General features: G+C 44.0%; 1 protein-coding gene across 10 annotated transcripts in view; it reads left to right on the top strand.

The window, feature by feature from the left end:
* APBB2 (amyloid beta precursor protein binding family B member 2) overlaps positions 1-22,225 on the top strand; it is a 1,314,926-nt gene that overhangs the window by 1,238,547 nt on the left and 54,154 nt on the right. For 7 of the 10 annotated variants that reach the window (XM_078678261.1, XM_078678264.1, XM_078678269.1 and 4 more), the window contains one exon: positions 22,120-22,203. In XM_078678261.1, coding sequence (XP_078534387.1) covers positions 22,120-22,203 — 84 coding nt within the window. The remainder of the gene's footprint in view (positions 1-22,119; positions 22,204-22,225) is intronic. The other 3 variants (XM_078678265.1, XM_078678263.1, XM_078678268.1) reach the window with 1 other exon arrangement.

Raw genomic sequence — 22,225 nt, forward strand, 5'->3', positions numbered from 1 at the left:
GTGCTCCCCCTCATTCTGCCACCTCGAGGCCCGGAGATGGGGTCCCGGGCCACTCCTCCTCTGCAGGGGTTGCGCAACGGCACGCCACATTGCCATTTTCGTCTGGGGCCAGGGTGGGCTCCTCGCACCCCGTGGGGCCATTGTCACGGGGAGCACACATGCGCTCCCCGGCTTTACTTCTCCTTGGGGGCAGCTCCCTGGACCTGACCCACCCCGGGGGCATCTCTGAGACCGGCGGTGGAGCCCCACGCGCTTCGTCGTCGGTCTTCTTAGGTGTTAAAGGTCGCTTACCTTCCGGGGGCCATATCTCAGCCCTTGGGGGTCCGATCTGCCCCATTTTCACGTCTTCTTGCTCCTGGTGGCGTCCCCCAACCACTGGGAGCACTCTCCTTCACCCTCCGGGTCTCCAAGAGGGTGCATTCTGCAGGGAGCGGTCTTCACTGGCTCCCTGCGCCTCTCTTCTCCCTGCGCAGAGGCCCCTGCTTCTGCGCACCAGTCCTGGACTCTTTTTCTGGCGCTGTTAGGGGCCTGGGGAGCAGTCAGGGGTGACCTCCTTCCAACTGCCCATTGCCAGGCTCCAGCATCTTCTGCCTCAGCAGACCACACCCCAGAGAGAGCTTCTCTCCCTGTGCAAGTACTTTATAAAAGTTGAGTAGGGGGCTGGCAGGAAGTCTCTGTGTGTCCTATCAAACAGCGACATATCACTTCCCTGCCCCTGCTCCCTCCTTCTAGTCCAGCCTCTGGGTTTGTTCAAAATGGCCTCGTCCAGTGTCTCTGGCCACATGGCCTCTGAAACCCAACTCCTTCCTCCCTCACTGCCTTCCCTCCGTGGTGCAGCCTGGTGCCTGGCACCCAGTGACAGCTGCTAATGGATGAGCCTGTAGCCCCACCCATCTTCTTCTTTGTGGAGGAGAGGCCTTAGCGTGTGGAAGAAAGGTTATCAATTCACCCAGCCGAGGTCAACCCTCAACCTGGGTCTGGTCATGGCTGGCTCAGAGAAATATGACAGTTATGTATGACCCAAAAGCAGTACAAATAGGACTTGGAACTCTGCAGAATACTTCTTTTCACATCCGCTATACAGGACTTTAGTGCGTGTCTGGAATCTGTAGGCCTTATGGAAGTGACCCTAGCCCATGGGTTCCACCTCCCCATAAGGGAATAATGAAGTGAAAAACACAGTAAAACTCACTGACTTTCCCTGGCATGTTTCCTTCAGTGTATAAAGCCTATTCCATGTCATCACCCAATTCTGCATAAGTTCTGCCACACCATTCACTCTGTAGCTGCTCCTGGACTGCACACGCTAGGAGTCTCCCCTGCGCAGCCCCACACGTGTGCACACGTGTGTACACATGTCTGCATGTAACCAGCGTGGTGCCCCATACTCCAGCTGCCTAGTCAAGCCAGGGGACACCAGTAAAATCTCCATGCAGTCTCCTACATTATGAGTTCACTGTAGGTGAGTCCCAGATTATGAGGCTCCCTCACAGTAAAAGCTCAACAATTAGGTGCTCAAAAAGCGAAAAATCCGGGCGGCCACTAGTGTCAGAACCACCTTCTAACACCAACAATAAATGTAATTGTTACTCAATTAGATTTCAATTACTTCCAACACTATTCCCCCATAAACGCACATCATACTCCAATAATAAAATAATACACTTAACATAATTAACAATTAATACAAATTCATTTCCAATAATAAAAAATAATTTCCAATGAATTAACAATATAATTATCAATACCAATTAATTAAAATAAATTATAACTTAATTACAATTAAATTACTTCCCACCCTATTCCCACTATAAACCCACAACCCGCTGCAGAACTTAAACACAAAAAATTATTTAAATTAATGTATAATTCCTAAAAATGAATAATTAATTTAGTATAATTAAATTACTTCCCACCCTATTCCCCTATAAACCCACAACCCACTACGGTACTAAAAAACAAAAATAACTTTAAAAAAACATTATTTACATATAACAATTGATTAGATATATTTAAAAAATAGTAGAACACCTAACAAAACGCATATAACACATACATATTAAATACATAATAAAATACATAATATATATCGATATTAGTAACATCGATATATTTGATATCGATATTACTAACTTCAATATTACTTACGATATAAAAAAATCGATATTACTCACCTTAGGGTCGATATTCTGTCCATCAATATTCTTGACATCGATATTCTGTCCCTTCAATATTGTCACCTTGATATTAGTGTAGGTCGATATTTAATTTTTTATATTTTGACTGCTTACCGCGTCGGAGATCGAGAAAAAGAGGCTATTGGCAGAGATGGCAAATATTTTGCAACGCAAAAACGAATTAGACAACAGCTTGAAGCAATCAAGATGCTGCCGAAAGCATCGACAAAAGCAGAGAAATCGGTCGAGGAAGTGCAGCCGCGAACGACTCCCGAACCTCTCGCCGAAGAAGAAGAAGAGGAATTCTTCGTGGATAAAAGAGACGATGAGGCACTAAACTATGTGGGCTTGGCGACTTTGGAGGCTCAAGACCTACAATGGCAGGATCTCGACGCCGAATCACCAGAAGAGGCGGGAGACACATATCCTTTGAGGCCTTCACCACCATATGACATTGGTATGTACAACCAAATCATATAAAGGGCAGCAGACACATATGGAGTGCAAACTTTACTGCCTACACAATCAAGGAGCCAGTTTCTACCCAGGCTACCAAGTGTAATGGATCAAGAGAAAGAGGCATTTAAGGGGCCTGCCACTTGCAAATCAGTCACACCAAGAGGTGAGAAGAAATGCAAACATTCTTCAAAGGACCCACTGTACATCAAAGGGTCGGTGCCAGCTGACCCGATCATTATGTCTACAGCCAGGAAAAGGGCCAATGTACCAACCAATGTTGGACCACCGCCAGACAAGGAAAGCAAGAGGATGGATCTTATGGGGAGAAAGGTCCAGAAGAGTGCAGCAGTTCATTGGCGCATTGCAAACTCAAATGCATTGTTAAACAGGCACGCATATCAGCATTGGGAAGAGGTAGGAGAACTACTAAAGCACCTGCCTGAACAGTTCCAAAGAAGGGCAAACCACTGAGTGCAAGAGGGAAAGAACATGGCAAACACATGTTTCAAATCTGCCCTAGACGCTGCAGACAGATGATTATCAGCATTACGGAGGGAAGATATGCATGGCTGAGAATATCTGGTTTCAAGCCAGAAGCGCAGAATAACATACTAAACTCACCGTTCAGTGGGGAACAGCTGTTTGGTAGCGTTGTAGATGAAAAGCTGAATCAACTGAAAAAAGACAATGAAACAGCCAGGTCAAGGGTTCACTACAATTTAGAGGCATGGAGACCAGCAGGCAGAGCTAACCATCAACCCATAGCCTCTCGCCAAACATACCAGCAGCCTTACCAAGGGGTAAGCCAGGACCAGCAACAAGGGCAGCAGAAGAATTGGCAGTTCCAACAGGGAAGACCATCCCTTCGAGGGCGCCCTCTGGAAAAAGGGCAAACATAACAAGGAGGACCGCAAACCACAGGAAAGTGACTGCATTCCAAAAGTGGGCCACTCACCAAAACCATCACTGAGTGGGACCCCAAAGACACTATCAGAAAAAAGACTTCATCCTTTAAACAAACAGTTCCTTCAACATTCTACACCAGTAGAAGGCAGGTTAAAATACTTCCTCCACAAATGGAGCGATATCACTTCAGACAAATGGATATTAAACATAATACAGTACGGTTACTGCATAGAACTGACAAAGCAACCTCCAAACAAAAAAACAAACAAAAAGAAACATTCCGAAAAAAAATTAACCCTATTACTCCAGGAGGTGCAAGAACTTCAATCCGAAGAAGCCATAAAACAGGTTACACAAAGGTAAAGGAACTACAAAATTCACTCAACGTTCTTCCCAATTCCAAAAGTAGATGGAACATTGCGTCCAGTACTAGACCAAAGGTTTCTCAAAAAATTCCTAAAACCACAAAGATTCAAAATGACAAAATTGCAAGAGGTGATACCTCAATTGCAAAAAGGAGACTACATAGCAACCATAGACTTAAAGGATGCATACTTGCACATTCCAATGAACAGAAAACACAAAAATCTATTAAGATTTATGGTCAGTTAACACACTACCAATTAAAAGTGCTAGCATTCGGCCTAAAATCAGCACCAATAGTTTTTACAAAATGCCTAGCGGCAGTAGCCGCTCATCTAAGAAGTCAGGGGATTTATGTATACCCGTACCTAGACGACTGGTAAATAAGAGCAAGCTCATAAAGTCTCTGCAAACAGCATAAACAACAAGTGAAGAGACACTGGTTTAACTCTGATTTTTAATACACTTGGACACGTTGTCACCAGAGCCAAAATAACAGAAAGTGTTCTTGGGAGTACAGATTAACACTATATTAAGGAAGGTGTTCCCAAGCGAGAAGAGAACATTGGCACTGCTGCAGGAGACACATCTGTACCGCAATGTGCAAGCTCTTACAGTGGGGAAGATTCTAGGAATGATGGCTCCATGCATTCATTTAATCTTCAACATTCGCTTGCACATGAGGCCGTTCCAGGAATGGCTTCAAGAGCAATGGTCACAAGCAACAGGGAGTTGGAAAGATCGAGTGGTTATCACGCAAACAGTTCATCAGGAGATGGCATGGTGGACCAAAACAAACATAGTACAGGGAAGATTTTTCACACAAACAACTCCAACAGTAACCAATACAACAGATGCTTGCCAGAAAGGATGGTGAGCACATATGAACAGCCTCAAAGTAAGAGGATTGTGGACACAGGAGCATGCTGTAAAACACATCAATTTCTTGGAGCTAAAACAGTGTTCCTAGCCTTTGAAGCCTTTCAAAAGGAGCTTTACGGAAAGAAAGTTTTAATACAAACAGACAACAGAACCACAATGTTTTACATAAACAAGCAAGGAGGAACACAGAATTTAGCACTCAACGCTAGCTCAAAAACTATGGAAATATGCAGTCCAAAGAGTATAGACATAATTGCAGTACACTTGCCAGGAAAGGACAATGTAGAGGTAGACAGACTGAGCAGACAGACGTCAGCATCCCACGAATGGGAACTGAATCAATCAGAACTACACAAAATAATCAGGAAATTGGGGACTCCACAAATAGACCTATTTACAACTCACCAACATGCCAACACTTTGCATCCAGACACCCCTTGCAAGCAGTTCCTAGGGAATGCGCTATGGATAAACTGGTCCGGGATATTTGCTTACGTTTTTCCCCCCAATACCACTTCTCCACAAAATGATCAACAAATGCAAGATGAGCCACATGACAATGATTCTCATTGCACCACAATGAGCCAGACAAACATAGTTTTCAGAGATAATGGAGATAACACAGGGAACAGTGCACAGTCTTTCAAAATCAAGACCTATTAACAATGTAAAACGGAAGGGTACTTCACCCAGAACCCGAGAGCCTAAGCCTAGCAGCATGGCTCCTGAGGCCTTAAAATTTGCACACCTAAAAATCACAGTACCGGGCATTATTTGTTACTTGCTATGTTTACAAAAATCCAATTTAGCATATACTTCCACTAGATTGCGTCTTGCTGCCATAGCTGCCTATCCCCAGAAAATTTCGAATCTTTCCATCTTCAGTATTCCAAGCATTACGGCATGCAAACAAGGTTTTCCACCTCGTGTACCTCCAGCACCCTCTTATAACTTAATGATTGTATTTACAAAGCTCATGGGTCCTCCTTTTGAGCCTTTGTATTCATGCTCTCTTCAATTTCTGTCATGGAAAGTGGTGCTTTTAGTTGCTATTACCTCCATCAGGCGTGTTGGTGAGCTCAAGAAGTTAACCTTAGAAGAACCTATCTTTCAAGTGCATAAAGAAAAACTGTTTCTTCATATGAATCCTAAATTTCTACCTAAAGTAGTGTTCCAGTTTCACTTCAATCAATCTATTGAGCTTCCTGTTTTTTCCCTAACCCTGATTATATTGCAGTAAGAGCTCTTCATACTTTTGATGTAAAAAGTGCGCCCATGTTCTACATAGATAGAACTAAACCTTTCAGAAAAACACTTGGTACTTTTTCTCCACCTCATTAAGGCAACCCTGTATCCAAATTATAATTAAATAAAATAAAAAAAGTCTTACCCGAAGCTGCCGGCCACCTCCTGTGTCGCGCCTCGATGGTCGTCTTCCTTTTCCCAGCAGACACTGGGGCAGCATCAGACTCCCTGTGCAACCCCTGTCCTGCTCTCATGCTATGAGAGCAGCGTGTGGTGCTTTGATGCTCCTCTTAGGACAGGGAGTCTTTGCTGTTTCTCTAGCCTGGCTGTTCAGAGTTGGAGAAATCGAAGTGTGCATGTGTGTTTGGCCAGCCTGAGATGGCCGGCCTAACACACATTTGCACTTAAAGTGCAGGGACCACACCTCCTCCGCCCCTTCCATGGGCCTGGCCCCACACCTCCCTACAGCGCTGGCTCAGAGTCAGCAGTTGAAAAGTAAAGCAATATTAAAATATCATGTTATTTTTCAGCTGCTGGCTCTGGCAGAGTAGCCACCCCTGCTGCTTTACAGTCTATGCAGAGCATGTGTATCCATAGCCACACATGCTATTGAATGGGTTATGTTACCTACCCTGTTAACATCTGTTTGTGGCATGTAGTGCTGGAGATTCACATCGCCCTCCCTCCTCCCGGATGCTTGTCGCTGTTGCAGTTATGTTTGAACACATCTCTATCATGCATTCACATATTAGCATGGACATCTCTATTTTTAACACATTCATTACACTTCTTTCTCATCCTCTTGCGGGGAAACAATCTAAGAAAGGAGTCTGTGCCCATGCACAGTAATACTGAGAAGAGGAGTCCCTCTACCTGTGACTTAAAATAATTCTTCAAAGAAAAATAGCTTGTACAACTCTGGACCATGTGAATCTACAGCACTACATGCCACAAACAGATGTTTACAGAACACGCAACATAATCTTTATTGTGAAAGATATGTTCTTGTTTAGAAAGTGCACACCTGTAGCAGCACCACAGCAATACCAGCTCAGGCATTATCCTTGTACCAGCAACAATTGCAGCAACACTAGGACAGCACCATCCTTTTTCTGTAAATAGCATCTCCAATGATTTGTCATTACTGAGCCTGGTGACCTAAACACAAACCTTAAAAATTATAGTCTCTTTCATTTTCCTAGGCAGGATGTGCTGCTTGTCAATGTATGCTTGTCATAAACCTTGCGAGTCACATTTTCTATTGTTGCATCTTTAGTAGTGTGTTTCTTGTTGACGTTTCCTTCATCTGGGGCATGTCAGTTTTTGACAGCATTTCGATTATTAGTAAAAGGCAACATTCTTGATCTCACTAGTTTATCATGTTGCATGTTATTTAGGGCATATTCTGACATGCCAAAGACAATGTCTGCCATTTATGACTGTGTCAGAGCCCATACGCGCAGCACCATAATATGGTGAGAATCTACAGTGGTTTTATGTGCTTTTTGTGAGTTTTATTTTGCTATATTATCCATTTATGCAATTCTTGTAAGATAGTTTAATCCTCTTCAGCAGCTTATTTTATCGTGTAAGCATTAAGCATGAGTTTGTCTCTTCTTGTGATGTCACTTTGATGAAAGGGCATGGGCTATCACTTCCTTCGATCTCATCCAGGTCAAATAGCATGTTATCTCACTAGCAGAACACAAAGGTTTCACTCCTACCCTTTCAAGCTGTTCTGAAGAGTTGAGATGCCCGGCTGATCCCTTACCCTCAGTGCCTGCTCTAGAATTGCGACCCTCTGCCTTTTCCTTCAGTCAAATCAGCCTCATCTGAGTCAAAATCCCATGAAACCAGCCCAGAGGACCACATGACATCTAAGGAGATCTCTCTTTGCTGTGGACCTCTTTGTGTAGATGAAGTGCATTGGAGCGATGATAAATACATGAAGCATTAATTGGAGAGACAAGGCCTTAGTCAATTTCTAAAACCTAGAACTGCTGATTACTTGCCTTCAGGATTCCCTAGTGTAGTATGTCTTGAGGTTCGGCATTGGACTAAGCACCATTGTGCGTAGTCCATCGGAATATACTCAATGTAAAATAACATTTGGACTCTTTACACTGTTATCCTAGGCACCGTAAGAATATTTGTGTGTGTAGAACGTAAATGAATATGTTTCAAAGCTATAGCACAATAAACTGTCTTCTCGGGAAAATGACGGAAATGAAGTCCAATGTCCCACTGTGATTGTTGGCTCTGAAGATTTTTGGGAAACCAAGATAAGTCTTAAATAAAAAAGACTGTTATCCTGTGAGTGCTTCGTGTTAGACAGACTGAAAGGATTGTACCTGCTAATATCGAAAACTTTCTGCTGAGGACACCAGAAAATCCCGACCATGCAAGACAATAAATTGATAACAGGTTTTGCCAACAGCTGCCTGGATTAATGTAACTCCCTTTGTTAATCTTCTCACAAATCCCTGTCAAACCTGCAAAGATCGCAAAACCTCCCACCCGCTCACAGCTAAGTTAAAACCTCCTGGCACTGTTTTATTTTAATGCCACTAACCTCGAGCACGACTCTTTCCAGCTATGTGCAGCTGTCGCTCAGGTCTCACACTGAAATAATGAAATGTACATTTTCGGCATTACACTCCCAGCGGTGACCCAAGCATTGTCAGCGCCTTGGAAAGTGTGTGTCTCCTGAAAGGTGCAGATGCCGTGTAAGGGGCGAACCTTTCCCCGAGGTCTGGCAGCAGATTTAGAAAACGGGTCAAGACCACCCCAAGGATGCATTGAACTTTGTAGTCTCAGCGCTGAAATGCTAGCTAAGTACTTTTGAGGACTAAATAAACTCTCTAGTCAATATAGAGTTGTGGCAGAGTAACTGGTTTCAAAAAGACAATATCGTCTGAACACTTGCATATTTATCCACTTCCAAAAACCTGTCAATAACTCGTAGAGAATAAAAGCTTATTAATTAAGTAAGTAAGTAAATAGCTTTATTTCGATATATATAATTAATATCATAAAAAGCATTACATATACATTAAAAAACACGTAAAAGACAGCAGAGGTTAAAATAACATAGCCTCTGTACAACACTTTGCTTATTTGACTTCAATACAACAATATAAAAGCGCTCTCAGACAAGGTAGGCTAATCTGTTAAGTCTAATACGCCATGCCCAACCTAAAAATTTAGCCATTCCCGTAGCGAACAAGGGACGGGGGTCCGATTTAAGAATTCCTAAGGCCTCCCTATGCGACCTAGTCCCAAGTTCTCTACAGAGTGGCTTCAGCCATCTGCTGCGGGGGACTGCATAGGCCAAGCATTCAAACAGTAGATGGGGAACTGTCTCTAATCTGTGTAAACAACAAGGACAGAAAGGGGAGGTCTGTGCCGGGACCTTCCAGTTAGCAGTCACGGTTCCCACTGGAAGAACACCTACCCTGAACTTGAAGTAAAGGGCCCTATCCCAAGGAGCTGTAATAAAATTCAAATATGGCTCACAAAATTGCACATCTTTTACCAAAAGGAATTCTGTCGATGACCTACACAGATTAACATCCCTATTTCTGCCCTCCGCCACCCAGGACCAAAATAGCTTTTTTAACGTTGACTTTGGCGGGGCCGACCTGTTGGCCCAATCATCATCAAGACCCAGATCTATTAGAAGGTGTTTAACTTCCCTTAGCCATTGAATCTTAGCCCAGCCAGGCGATGCAAGAATCTCCTTAAGGCCATCTGCATAGCTGGACAATTCAGGGACTCTCCAGATACGGGCCAATAGGAGGAGCGGACGCAGCCTCACTTGATCGCTAATAGGGCGAGTGCCCGTATCTAGGAGAACAGGGAGGGTTGGGGTACTATGAGGAAGGGCCATTAAATCTTTGAGAAATTTATGTTCAGAGCGGGTCATCTGGTCCACATTCTGCACACCCCATAATTCAGCCCCATAGAGAGCTGCACTAACACCCCGTGCCCTGTAGATATCAAGGGCCGGTGCAATTGGTTAATAGGAGGAGCCACGATGTTTCTTAAGAAGGGCACCTGTCACTCTCTTATGGGACAGCAACATCTTTTGGAGATGGGATTTCCAACTCAAGGAGTCGCAGAGACGGATAACAAGATAGTCGAACTCCCTAACCCTCTCGAGTGGGACTAAGTCAAGTGTGGGTGGATAGACTGACTTCTTCGGGGGATTTAAGACCAGGAACTTCGTTTTCCCCGTGTTTATTACTAGGCCTCTTGAGTCACAGAAGGTCTTAAAGCTGTTTAAGAGACTCTGCAGGCCCACTGGTGACTTAGAGATCAGGAGGGTGTCATCTGCAAATAAGAGTGTGGGTATTTTCTTGCCCGCCAGGGATGGTGCATCAGATGGACGTTGAAGCAGATGCTCCACCACTCCGTTAACATATAGTGAAAACAGAGTGGGGGCCAAAACGCAGCCCTGGCGGACACCTCTATTTACAGGAATTCGTGATGTTTTTTGTCCCTGAGCTCCCCACCTGATCTGTGCAAAGTTGTCTGCGTGGAATCTTATCAGCATATCCAGAAGGTATGGGGGAATGCCTAGTGCATCGAGAACACTCCAGAGCTGGTTGCGTGGGACCAGGTCAAAGGCAGTCCTTAGATCTATAAATGCCAAATACAGACTGCCTTTGCCTAGTACAACTACTTTCCAATAGAGCATCAGCAACCGGAATGCTTGCTCGATTGTCCCCGTGCCAGTTCTAAAACCGGCTTGGAAGTCTGACAAAATATTGTTTTCTTCGACCCACTGCGTGATTCTTCCTAGGACGACTTTGCCTGCCACCTTCTGCGAGCAATCCAGGAGGCTTATGGGACGGTAATTGGCAGGGTCGTCCCGGTTCCCTTTCTTATAGATAGGGACGACCTCTGCACCCCTCAATGAATCTGGTAAGCAATAAGTCTCCCCCACTCGGCTAAATTAACACAAAGTAAATCCCCTGGGAGGCCGTCCGGACCCGCCGCCTTGTTGGGGACCTGGCGCTTGATCGCCCCTTCAACTTCTTTACAAGTAAATTGGGATTCCTCGCTCAGCTCTAATTTGCCAAGGGCATGCTGCCCCACCTCGATGGACACAGGGCCCTCGGTCGCTGCATAAAGCTTGGAGAAGTGGTCGAACTATGCTCCCTCAGTTATATTGCATGTTATGAGCGAGTCTGTGGGTTTGTCCTTGGTTCTTAACAAGTCCCAAAAAGCCTTTAGAGTCCTTCCTGAGACTAGCTGCCAATAAGTCCTGCCAAAACGAGTTCTCGTGGTCAGCCCTTGCCTTTGCTAAGGTCCTTCTATAGTTACGCCTAGCGGAGCTAATCTGGGCCCCATCCTTTACTTTTATCGCCCTGATCAGCTCCTTTTTGGCGACACTGCAGGTGTGTGAAAACCAACTGGTATTGCGCATGGGTCTACCATTTGCGCTGCCCCTTGAACCTGAAGGGTAAGCCACAAAAAGTTCGCCCAGCGCAATAGTAGCCTCAGAGAACAGGTTGGGAACCTCACCATCTCGATCATTGGGTCCTAGGGAATCTAACCGCGTCGCAATATTAGTCATTATAGATTTGGCCTCCTGGATCTGAAACTCTTTTGCCGCGAAGGTGTTCCATTTTAAGCGTCTGCCACAATTAGATGGAATTACTTCATGTGTTGTTTTCCAAGCATGAGGGGCTGGAGCTGGAGACAAACCCCTCATGAAGGAAGACAAGGACAGGGATAGGGGGTTGTGGTCACTAGCAGAAGACTCGATAATCTCCATGTCAAGTAAATGTGCCCAGAGACTGTAATTCAGTAGAATGAAGTCAATTCGCGAAGAATGACCCACTCTATTGAACGTGTGAGCTCCTAACTGGTCTGATTTAGTTCTGCCATTGGTGGCCCTAAGTCCGTGTTCCAGGCAGAGGGCATTTAGATCGATGGCATTTTGGGACCAGCTTCTAATAGGGGCAAGTGAGAGGGATGGAATTCCTCTCCTGGCATCATCTTCCCAGATGCCCAATATATCTTCACCAGCCAGGGGTTCAAACGTACAGTTGAAGTCCCCTGCTAGTATCACTAAAGCGTCGGGCGCACAAGAACTAAGACCCTCCTCAATACCTGTAAGAAACAATGTGGAGGACCCGCCTCTCGCTCCTCTAACATAAATGTTAACATTTTCAATCCTACTCCCCCCATGTGGCCCTCTAACTGAAATTCTCTGTAGGTCCGGTGATTTATTAACAATATGCCTAATAGTGAAACCCAACGAAATACTCGCCCAAATAAGTAGGCCACCGGAAGGACGGCCTTTCCCTCCCTGGGATTGTGTCGCTGGGACAAAGTAGGTGGTGAAGCCCACCTTGTAGCATGGTTCCAGGCACCAGGTTTCCTGGAATAGGCACAACCCGAATGGTTCAATAAATGAGTTCCAGTCGGGTATGTCTATATTCCGCACAAGGCCCGCTATATTCCAACTGAGCACCTTCAGTCCCTCACCACCAGATCCCTCTGGGCCCCACTCCTGGTCGTTTGTGGGTTGGGCAAAGGCAATACCAGGGGTAGTACTGAGGATAGTACAAGAGGACTCAGCCATGGTCGAAGAAACGATCTCGTTTACAGGCACCACCGCCAAGGAGCCAGATAGCTCCCCCCCCCATATTTAATGGTGACGGTGGAATATGGCAGGAGGCCTGAGTTCCCCCGCTTCTGGTGGCCACTTCGGGTAGGGATAAATCTTGGGGCATCAGTCCCTCTATCTGTAGCCTGCCTGCTCCAAACGACTCCCCAGGGAAGGAGTTACCCTTGGCATTATCATGGGCTGGGGCTGCCAGGCCTAATTTATCATTGGGGGACTCAAGGTCTATATCAAGTAGTCGGGGTTCGACAACTCTACCCTCGTTGAGGAAGGCCCTATTTTCTGGTGAGTAATAATTTTCGGGGATACTTGGGGATAGTACAGCGACAGAGCGCAGTGGGGGGCAAGGTAGGTCCTCAAGAGAGGTTGTGCAAGACACCTTGCCAGTGAGTCAATCAACATCTTCAAGGCAACCAAATCTATTATAGGTAGATACCCCATTCCAACTCCCTTGTGTGCCCTGCCACCTGTCTACTGGATCACTCCATGCGTGGTTTCTAGACAAAGGCCAGTTCCTCCCGTTTTTGGGACGTGAAAGTGGGGGATAAAAGTAGGTTAAGGGTCTGGCTACTGTAGTCGAGTTCCCCCCGTAATCGTTCCATGTGCATATATAATGTGCTGTATTAGGGTCATCAAAAGAAACAATTATACAGTCACCTGGGATTGATTTGTACGAGGTGCCTATCCATGGTACCCTTCGCACCATGAGGCTTTTACTTCTCAAGTGGGCGGGTAGCGGCCTGTTTTCATTTAGCCAGTGTGTTACCTTGTTTCTCAGTGACCCAAAGTTTTCCTGCTGGTGGTATGCGATTTCCGGGACTCCTGTTAGCACCACTACATAAGGCCTAGCATCCGGGGGGAGGTCGATATATCCCCCGCACTGTTTCTCCTTATGTTTCACCCCCTGTGTATTAGGATGATAGGACTTATGTACTTTAGCCCTTGTGGCTACTGCGGCCTTCGTAGCTGGGACAGGTTGTGCAAGCGGTTGCTTGGGTGGCTCCATTGTAATATTAATGGTATTGCTTGATACTGCCTTGGATCGGGGTTTAGGAATAGGTTTAGTTGCAGGAGCAACGGGCGGGATACCTGTGATTGTTGGTGTTGGGTTGATTGGGCCAGGTGTACTATTCGATTTGTTATCAGCTATACTGAGAGTTGCTAGAGTTAAAATGCTCTTTTCTGTCTCAAGCAGCTGATTTTCTATGCGCGATAGCCTGACTTCCAGGGGGGTTAGAAGTTTCTTTAGTGTTTCCCAGACAATCGTTAAGAATTCCACATCTCTTCCCTCTATCACACAAACTGGCACCCCATCGTTCTCATCTTCTATTACTAAATCCTGCTCCCCCTCTGAGGCTGCGCGACTAGTTTCTATAGTAATTGTGTTGGTATGTCCCGTAGATGGTAATACTTGGGGAGAGGAGTGGGTCGGTAAGATGGGCACCCCCCCTACTATAGGATTAGCACCCGTAAAGATCTGGGCCTTTGCAACCTTCGCCTTCTTCCTAGAAAAGGCAGATGTCGTGTGGCGCTTACGCTTTTGGATAGTGCCCTCCTTAAGTGTGAAAGGATTCCTCCTACCCTCCCCCTTAGGGTTAGGTGATATCTCTATTGGTACCCCCTTTACCGGCTCCACCACACCCAAGAAAGGGATCTGATTGGTAGTTGGTGAAAGGGGGAACCCCCCGTAGGGGCTGGGAGTGGGGAAACCGGCATCTGATGAACAACTGCCTGCGTCAGAATAGGAGCAGTACCTACCCGACGCTCGGGAGTTTTAACTGTGGCAAAATGGCCTAGGGATGATTTCCTCACTAGGGACAGCTCCTGGGATATTCTTCTAGCTGCATCAAGGTCCATAGAGACTCTATGCTGAAATTTATTAATTTCCGCATCAATGGCAGTATTAGTTCTAGTTATAAAATCATCAAGAGTCCCATTCAGCTTCTTCCCTTTAGCTGCCCTCTTCCTGCACTCGCGCACGGACATTGTGTCAGTACCATCGGTTTCTCTAGGAGTAATGGGGATAAAAACGAAAATTGGACAAACTATGGTAGAGCCAAGGGGAATGGCCCGGTCCGGTCTCAAACGTTCTCTAACGGCCTCAAACGGCCCCGCCCTTGTCCCGGGCTTCTCCCGCGCAGCGGGACTGGGGGAGTCAATTAATAGGACTGTAGGTAGAGGGGAGGAGCAGGCAGGGAGAGCGGCCCAGGTGCTGGAAATCCGGGCTGGCGGGCGCTCCTGGGAATGGTAGTCCCAGTCCAGCGCTTGCACTCGCTCGCAGCCCCGCCCGACCCACACACCTCCTCCAAAGATTCTGGCAAGGTCCGTGAGCACCAACAAGGAACCCCCACGAAGCGGGACCCGCGAAGCGGGTTCCGCGAGAGGTAGGCTTCGACAACAGAACACAATCCCAGCGCTGACTTTAGATAACAGCAGAGCGTCCCACTGGGAATCCGAAGGCTGGGGTTTTTAAATACACGAAGGTGGGGAGGAGCAGGCAGGGAGAGCGGCCCAGGTGCTGGAAATCCGGGCTGGCGGGCGCTCCTGGGAATGGTAGTCCCAGTCCAGCGCTCGCTCGCAGCCCCGCCCGACCCACACACCTCCTCCAAAGATTCCGGCAAGGTCCGTGAGCACCAACAAGGAACCCCCCACGAAGCGGGACCCGCGAAGCGGGTTCCGCGAGAGGTAGGCTTTGACAACAGAACACAATCCCAGCGCTGACTTTAGATAACAGCAAAGCTTATTAATTGTCTTGTATCAACAAAGAGAAAAGCGTTCTTGCATAAGAAAAAATAACGCAAGACGTGCCCGTTTGGTTGACGGATAGAGAAACGCCATCAAATAATTCAATTTTCTCCGTTGGAATTTTTTTTTTTATCATAAAAGTGTAATCCCAGGGTGAGCTGCAGCCTATTTTCTTATGAAGCAGATAAGGTAGTTCCTTCCCGCGGATGGCCATGGGACTTGTTTCGTCGACATGGCACACAGAACCGTTTTCAGTGCTGGTCTGGCCCCCTCAGTTGTGTCTAGAGCGGAGGGTCCCATCGTTTTAGACCCGTGACCCATAGAAGAACACACTTTTGCAACCTATCGAGCTTTATTGGACATGGGTCAGGCAATGTTTAATATAACTAAAGCATCATGTAGTATAGTACAGCGTCATTTATAGACGGCACATGTTCCGTTGAAAAGCCCACTACATTTGCACAAACAGTTTTACTGATAAAACTATGTTATGTACAAATAATATTGTGTGGAAATAGGGTTTCAGTGAATATGTATCATGTGTGCATTGCCAAGTAGAGCGTCTTGATTTGTTTTGATCCCATTGAATTCTTACTTTCCATCACACTTCAGAATTACGAAAACAAGAACTGCATTTTGCTTTCCTAGCTGCTGAATGTGTAGAGTTCATTTACAGGTATTTACATTTTGTTGTTACTAAAAATGACATCCTACAGCTTTTCCTTTCACACCAGCTGTACCCCAGCAAGACTGTCTCATATTTCACTTTACTTTCTTTGACTGCAAAGTGAGAGGAGTTTGTAAACACCAATACTCATGATTAAAAAAATATATAAGCAGCAATTTGTCATAAGACACAGCCTGACATTTGACCTCTGGCTTTAATGCAGAGCAGATGTGGCAAAATAAATACAGAATGTAACGGTATCTCTATTTATTGCTTGAATTTTTCGCCACCCACAACCAACCCCCAGTTTGGGAGGCACTGGTATAGAGAGATGCTTTTTCAGGCACCCTCCTCCACACAGGCCTTTCGGCTTCTTCTCCACTTCGAATAGTTAGTTCTACAGGCCTCTGAGCTCTGTGGTCAGTGGACAGCAGCTCTCGGGAAGCAGAGGGTAGAGATGATAGGCGTGTCCATGGCAACCATTTTATTTGGACAAGGAACGCTGGGGACAACGACATTGAGGAAATTGGTACAGACTGCTAATTACTCCTCTGTACATCAGTGCATTTGAACAGCATTTAAATGCATTAAATTAGCATTAAAAAAGCCCTTTTAGAAGAAAACTTAGAGTAAAAATCACTTTAAAACATGCTTACAAAACAAGCTGCAGACATCAACAATCGCACTCTGTATACTATGTTACATGGGTGTGTGTGTGTGTCTTTTGATGTACTCGCCTTTCTTTCTTTTTCATTTTTAGGTGTGTTTATATTGGCAGCCAAAGTTCCTGAATATGAATTGACACTAACACATTACCATATATTCTGTACATTGTCAAATGCGACCTCTGCTATCTAGATGGTCCTTACCGATATATATAGGATGCAAAACCTACACACAAAGATGTACATTAGTAGCTTTTGCTGCATTTGGAAAGCAAATGGCTGGAAAATATAGGTGCTCTGCTATACTTGTACAATTTAACCCTCTGAAAAGTTACTGAAGTGCATAAAGGAATAGGTTTGTGCTTTGTAACATAACAAGACTGTCTCGCATAAAACCAATGGGAAACAAACCCTGTTGTGTTTTATGAGTGTGTTATGCATATGAGTTGTCATATTGTGATGAGGTATGTTTCACAACGAAACCAAATACCAATGTATTTTATCCAGTGTGCCTGCAGCATCACACTTGTAGCATAATTCATACATTGTAAATGTCTTTGTATTTATTTTTAAAAACATTTGCTGTTGTTTAACGTGCATTTATGGGAAGATTTTTGTTTTGTGTGTTTGTGTAAAGCCAGGTTGAACTGTAACCGGTGAAATATGTAGGATAAGAATACGTTTTTTTGGTTGAATCCACCAAACCTTCATAAACCCAACAATAAATACAACATCAACAATAGAACAATTTATACATCTAATTAATTGTGTATTTAAAAACATCAGTTATTCTACAGTCTCTTATATAGTGCATATATTATTCTATCAAATAAAAGTTGATCCACTGGTCGGTGAATTCGTCTTGCTGTCTAGTAGACAACTGGAGGTACCACCAGTGTTATATATCCTAAATATCTACCCCCCTCAAACTCTATGTAAAATCTACTGATGTGGAATCAAACTAATGTGGGATTCACTTAAAATGACTTGTTAAAACTATTTAAGCTTCTGGTAGCATTACAGTGTTTAACATAGGTTCTGGTACAAACTCTTTAATTTCTATCGGGTAAATTGTACAGAATGCAAGAATATGGGACTAGTAAACGCCATTGTCATTGGTGATTCTGACTTGCAGATTCTAAAGGAGTTAAGGTAGATTTGAATTCTTTTATTCCTCCATTCTTGAGTCAGCGATTTCTTTCTAGGGCCTAGGTAGATTGGGCTGACAAAAAGGAAAGGGCTTCAGACTATTACCTTCCCTACAGTGATGGCAGCCAGTGCTTAATTTGAGCCATTGTTTGCTGGTGGGGCCGACATCCACTCATTTTTGGAGAGCGGCGCTTATTGTCCCTCAGCAGATGTTGACCAATAGCAAGAGAGGAAAAAACATACAATGGAGACAAAGGAGGATGACAAAACACAGAAAAACTGTTACAAAGGGAGAAAGCAGAAATGAAAAAGAACCTGAAAGAGTAAGGTAAGGGGTCAGCGAGTGTAAGGTAGTGGATTAAAAAGGCATGAGGTGTATTCAAGAATAAGCATTTCGCACACCAACCTTTAATAGCACCACCTGCGGGCATCTGAACAGAGCTTTGGGCACGAGTCCTCATTCTTTTATAAATGAAGTAAGGGGAAGATCCCAGTAACTCTCCTGGCCTCCTTTTTTGTACCACTCTTTATCAAATTCAGAGTGCCAAATAATGCCTAGTAATAGTTCTTATAGGAGTCATTTTATTCCCTGATTTATACATTTACCATATATTAAATATATGTTCATTTTGAAGTAAAAAAAAAAAAAAAAAATAGTTCTTATAGGAGATGTTGTTCAACCTCAAACCATTGGGGTTCTTCAGTACCTTCAAGCCTAGAAATTCCTAAATGGGAACTCTTTAATCACCCAGCTCATCACTGTCCCATGTTCCTAACCAGTGAAGAAGGGGCTTCAGGTCTACATTGGATTCAGAATCCCTGAAACCCATATCCAGAAGTAGAGGTACATTGAGGGTAGTCCAGAATAAGCATGAAATACATTGTACGGATCTGGGTTCTATCTTCTATAGATATTTGAGGAACCCCAAAGTTCAGAACTGTAGGAGGCTGCCAGTCACACCTGGGTATTATATGCTTAAAATGCGGAGAACCAGCTCCACTCATTAATTCCCAAATGAAAATAGCAGCAGCCCTAGCTCGCTGCATGAACTAGGTGTTCATTCTGGCGAGTTCTTCTGCTAGTATCCGAGCCAGGTGTCTGAAACCTTTTCAAACAATTATTGAGATACAGCTTATCTGTATACTATTTGTGTGGCTTCTATACCGTGAACTTCGTTTTGATGTATGATTTTTTTAGTCCAGCTAGAAGATTGTATTCTGCAAAGCAATTTAGCAAATAATAAATACTTATGGGAGTGTGGGATACTAATAAAGTGACATCAGCGAACCAGATCACTATTATTGGCCAACCCACTGAAAGTGCATCATTATTACAGCTCTCCATATGTGCCACAACACTGTTGTTGTACAAAATAAAAAGGGCCAGGGCCAACACACACCCTTGTGTAACACCCTGTTTATCTTGAAAGGGTTTTGTTGTCGCAACACTTTGTTCCCATCTCTTTTTTTGCGTAATTCTCCATGTGCAACTTGATTATAAAACTTAACAAACCCACAGAGAAGTCAGCTCTCTGAAGGGTCCCCATAGATTGTGCCTGGGAATATTGTCTAATGCAGTTTTAAGGTACATACAAACGGTGTTACATGGCTACTTTAAGACTGGAGCTTTTTCGGTCCCCAAGCCAATAAACCTTTATTTCAGCTACATGCGAAAACACCATTGATAAGAACCAAAATATAAATTCACCAAAATGAGAGCTATGCTTATGTAGCTGCGCGGGGATTTTACCTACAAGGATTTTTGTAAATGTATCGCAACTTAAAATGTAATTTAAGGTAAGTAGATCAATTTTACCTAACAGATCTTGTTAGGAGATGACCTGCTGCAAATAATTCCTTGTATAGTACAATACAGAAAAATGGATGTGCCAGGTATGTTCATTCATGTACCTCACAGCAGTGTATGCTGTCCTCATTACTTTAAGAGAATATTTGCCAGAAGTTTTCAGAATCTCTGCTCATAGCCGGTTCTTGCAACTCCCTCACTGCTTTTCCTCCAGTGGCTGGTTCTTATTGCCCATCTACATTTTATATTCCCTATGTACTTCGGGCAAGTTGTCGCTCCACCCCATTGTAACTAAACAGAGTTTTCCCTTTTCCTTTGAACTCCTGGTCATACCAATGGAGAGGAATCCTGTGCGGTATTACTGCTATTGCAGGCTTGGTGACTAAAGGTTCTAATCTTTCCACAAGGGATTCACGCAGTAATGGTATATTATGAGGGCTAGTGTGGGGTGTTAAAAGTTGCTTATGTGGGAAGTGTGTGGTAATAAATGACTTTTTGGCTACCCTTAACTTTACCATAGTAGCGTGGGAACCATGAAGATTGATACCAATGACAAAAGCATGTATTTCCATTGTTCTAATCAAGAGTTCATGGTTACTATCTGGCTGATTTATCAGCTCCATGTCTAACACCAGTTCCCAATCCACCACTCATATTAGGATATAGTCAATGTTACTATGTTGCTTTGATGTAGTGTAGCTACAGGGGAGTGGGTATATCAATATGACATCTGCTGTTTCAGTTGGACAAACTATGTTAAAACATCAGGATGGCTATCTGCTTTGTTATTTTTGACAATTATTTAAAAGGAAGGATGTTTAGTTGCAGGACCACCCAGGCTGAATTGTCCTCTTCCATCAGTTGCTGAAATATCTTAAGGGGTTCAGTGGTACAATTGAAATCACTAGCTGAAAGCGTAGAGTACCTAGAGCTAACAGACCCATCTTCATCAGGGCTTCTCAACGGATTATAAAGCACATACAGAGCTGTGTTTGGTGAGGTCTGGTAATAGCAGGCAGCATTAAAATGGAACTGCTGTGCCTGACCTTTATCTGAATGAAGGACACCGTTTTCAGTTTAGCCCGCAGTCTCCAACTGAATATGTATTAGCAAAACTATATCTGGCGGCCACACATTAGAAGGGTCTAATTTAAACTTCTGGACTCAAAGATCATAGTCGCTTTCTCTAGTCTTCAACACAAAGGTGGAGTTATTTACCTCTAACAACATGGCTTCTCTCACAGCCTCTTGGTTAATGAGGACGACTGAAGTTTGGGTTGAGGTGTTACAGTAATCCAGATTGCAGACAAGTCTTAAGGTTTTTTCTGTAATTGTTAATCTTCTTCATCTAAGCGTTTTCGTGAAGCATTGCATATGTACTGCCTCAGAGCCCTAGAATTAGAGGTGACATGCAGGAAACGTAACGCAAGGCATGGAAAGAGATGAGAAGCAGGTCTGCATAATATTCACTATGCAAATCACAAGATTAGACTGGCATGGAGTTTAGGCCTCACAATGTCAACTTCAAACAATGTCTTGCAGTTGTGAATGATGTGGAAATCCCTGGAGCTAAAGGTCAGTAAACTGGTCTTAGGAATTTGCCCCACATAAGGGCAACTTCTAGAAATATGCATGAAGCAATGGTTGATTATGTATGCTTACTACTGTGTCAACATACTACAGGCTGAAAACAAGAGATGTGTTGCAAGGTTTTGCCGAAACAACAAGAAATTCAGTTTGAATCTCTATAGAGAGTGGTAGTAAATTCCATAGAGCTGATCCGCCAAATACCTTTATGCCCAATAGTTTGAGGACCTAGCTTCAGAGTGGAGTAACTGATAACATTCTAGCAGGACTATCTCGGAGATGAGGTGCTGAACATATGATGTTTGGGATGCAGTTGAGAATTGCTTATAGAATCTATGATGAAATGGAGAGAAGGCTGGAGACAACTAAACAGCTGACAGTTTATTTTTACTTTTACATTAGACATGTTTACAGTAGAGACAGATGGATAAAGTGAGCTGCCTAGAATTGAACTGTTTGCCAAGATTATAACGAAGTAAATTTAGATTTGGTTCATTTCCCTGTAGCCAATGTATGAACTCATCTGAATTTGTATCACATACATTTTTGCTATAAAAAATGTTTTTGCCCTGAAAAGATTACATTGCATTTGACTTCCCAATCCTTTTTCCAGTTATTCTGCAGGGCTCAGTAAATCCATCGTTGAAGGGTGTCAGCTATTGTCATCTGTGTTCAAGATGTTATAGAACAACGCATTGTCACTTATCTATATTTAATATTATATGTATATTCCTCTAGTGTGTCTGCTAAGTATCAGTGCACCCACAAATCGGAAATATTTTGCTGTTGACAATGTTCATGAAAGGAAATGGGTTTGTTTTTCTATGCAGTAGATTTCCCAACACCAAAGACTGAGCTGGTGCAGAAGTTTCATGTGCAATACCTGGGCATGCTTCCTGTAGCAAAACCAATTGGTAAGAAATATACTTTTGTACT

The sequence above is a fragment of the Lissotriton helveticus genome, chromosome 2_2, assembly GCF_964261635.1.
Source record: "Lissotriton helveticus chromosome 2_2, aLisHel1.1, whole genome shotgun sequence".
NCBI classification, from domain to species: domain Eukaryota; kingdom Metazoa; phylum Chordata; class Amphibia; order Caudata; family Salamandridae; genus Lissotriton; species Lissotriton helveticus.